At 39.4% G+C, this 2,809-nt stretch overlaps 1 protein-coding gene across 1 annotated transcript in view; it reads right to left on the reverse strand.

The window, feature by feature from the left end:
• Window positions 1-1,971, reverse strand: part of itih5 (inter-alpha-trypsin inhibitor heavy chain 5) — a 13,566-nt gene extending 11,595 nt beyond the window's left edge. Inside the window, exons 1-3 of the mRNA XM_037696201.1 lie at window positions 1,954-1,971; window positions 1,101-1,272; window positions 662-971 (exon numbers count right to left, since the gene is read on the reverse strand). Coding sequence (XP_037552129.1) covers window positions 662-971; window positions 1,101-1,272; window positions 1,954-1,971 — 500 coding nt within the window. The remainder of the gene's footprint in view (window positions 1-661; window positions 972-1,100; window positions 1,273-1,953) is intronic.
• Window positions 1,972-2,809: the final 838 nt, after the last annotated feature.

The raw sequence follows: 2,809 nt of genomic DNA on the forward strand, positions 1-2,809 counted from the left end.
ATGTATGTATGTATGTATGTATGTATGTATGTATGTATGTATGTATGGGTGGATGTACAGGTGGATGGATGGATGGATGGGTAGGTGGGTGGTTGGATGGATGACGGATGGGTGTGTTGGTGGATGGATGGATGATGGAGGGATGGATGGATGGATGGATGGATGGGTGGGTGGGTGGGTGGATGATGGATGGATGGGTGGGTGGATGGTGGATGGGTATATGTATGTATGTATGTATGTATGTGTGTGTGTGTGTGTGTGTGTGTGTGTGGATGTATGTGTGGATGTATGTATGTGTGGATGGATGGTGGATGGATGGATAGACTCTAGTGTTACACCATCTTAAGGCTCAAAGGTTTTCAACAATTTCAAGCCTGCTTTCTAAACACTCATTCTTGACCACATTTGAAACCCTTTCAGAAATATAAAGGTCTTCATTTAAAAAATGTAGGTCAGCGCATCGAGTCTATTGACGTGCAACTTGTAAATGTAACAGTACCAACTTTTAGCAGTCTTTATTCATGCAAAATGGTTTTAGTGATTTTTTGTTTTGATTTAAAATAGAGATTTTTTTGTTTTGATTTAAAATGTTTTAACATGAACCCATTAGCAGTATGAATGAAAAAACGTCAATTTTTCCAATGTTTTAGCCGTTTCGTACCCTTTAAGCATAGCGCTGGCGTCAGCCTCTTCGTTAATGCGTCTCATCATCCCACAGTTTTCCAGAGCCATGCGCTCCAGCAGCCGGTAGTCCACATCGTTACCGATTCCAATGGTGAAGATACAGAACTTTTCTTGCACGGCTGATCGAGTGTTCCCCAAGATGGAAGTGGACTGGAGTTCTCCGATGGTAGGCCGTCCATCAGTCAAAAAAATTATGAGAGAGACGCTGTTTGGGCTGCTGTCATGGCCTGAGAGGTAGTCACGAAGCAACGAAGAACCAATCTGGATGGCTTCGTCAATGTTGGTGCCTGCAGTGAAGGAAAAGAACAATCTGTTACAAGACTGACTTGAAAAGTTCTTCCCAAACTTTTGTCTTAGTAAAGTTAAAAAATGCAACATTTTTCAACATGAACATTATAATATAGACAGTAATGTACCTCCATTTGGTAACAGAGTAAAAATAAACTTCTTGGCATCTCTGATATTCAAAGGTGTCACTGGTACAAGATGATTTGGTTGCCACACTTTGATCTTATTGGAGAAGCTGACAAAGTTAAAGTTATCTCCAGGTCGCAGATCCCTCAGGATGGTGAACAGGGCATCTTTAGTCTGATGGGGGCACAGATGAAAGACTGATTTAAAAATATTGTTTATCCAAATACACAAATTCTTTTAACTTGGTTAAGAATTTTTTATATCAGGAATAGGGATTTTTGATAAATGGTTCAAAGGCTATACTAGGTGGTGTTGAGGTGCATGGTGAACAATACGCTTGGCCGCAACTGTTGGGAGCCAGTTGGAAACACAATATTGTGTGAACACACTTAAATTTTTCACTTGGAGTGACACTGAATTGACACATTTGATAATGTTGCACAAACTCCAAGCGTAATTTGGGCCAAATTGGCTGGGAACATGTATTGCACGTCTGATGCAAGACATTCTCACAACAAAACTACCAAACTTTGACAAATTTCTGACACTTGTGGCCGCTGCTAGACAGATGCAAGAATGTCATACACCAGTGGTGTGACAGCTATATGTGACAATTGGGAAATTAGGACTATATCGAGCATCTCTCCAGTCCAGCAATCATTCACGTAAAAAAGAAATGGACCCAAAAAGTAGTTCAGACGACCAGGCTGACATGTCAAAGACTGCAGCAGGTCTCCTTGCTGCTACTGTGAAGGATGGCTGGTGGAGCCATCACATGGTTCCAGTGGTGTAGTCTATGTGATACGCGGGTATACAAAGTATACTCACTAGAAAAGCTTGGAAATTTCAGTATACCCACTTACAAGTGCCCATTGATGCGAGCCCATGTCATGTATAATTGGCAATGATACGTGACATGGGCTTGTGTCATTGTCAACACACTTGGAACATTTTATAGACACATTGAGTTGGTTCAACCTGTTTTTTGTTGAACTAATACTTCTGTACTTACAACGTAATACTTGAACGTGTTTTGCTTTGATACTGTTTACATTCTGTAACATGTTTTTAATACAAAGCCAACTGTTGCACAAAGTTTGTTGTACATTTATTCAAATAAAAGCATCAGATAAATTTTGAAATGTCCAATATGCTTAAAAATCAAAATAAATTGACAATTGCAGTGTACTAACTGGTGTACTTTGGTTTCTAAGCACAGTATACCCACTACAAAAATGTAGACTACACCACTGGGTGAAACCCTCACAGAGTCATCCTTTCTGTCTCTAGAAAACTAAAGTGAGAAGAGTTTGAGACACTTGCAACAACTGTGTGACAATTTTAAGCGAAAATTTGTGCTTTTCTTTAAATTGTTCAAATGTTTTGTGATATCAAAGCAAGACAAACCCTTAGATTCATGCAAGAAAGTTTAGAAACCCTTGCAAGCTTTAAAACTTTTGGGAAACTCTTGTGTTTGTTGTTTGCAATTTGTTGGCAACAGTCTCAGCCCAATGAGATCCATGCTTTAGCTTTAAGTTGGTGCCTCAAATCAAATCCTGCTCAAGGGCCCCATAAAACTTAGGACTGGCCCTGCCTAATAATGCAAGAAATAAGAAATAACTCTATTCAAGATACAAAGTTTGTTTTCTCAGTCATCCAGGTATATAACAACAAAAAAGGTTGAATCATGTCATCTGGACTTCGTTTTTTT

Source organism: Nematolebias whitei, chromosome 22, assembly GCF_014905685.2.
Source record: "Nematolebias whitei isolate Nwh7 chromosome 22, NemWhi1, whole genome shotgun sequence".
Lineage (NCBI taxonomy): Eukaryota > Metazoa > Chordata > Actinopteri > Cyprinodontiformes > Rivulidae > Nematolebias > Nematolebias whitei.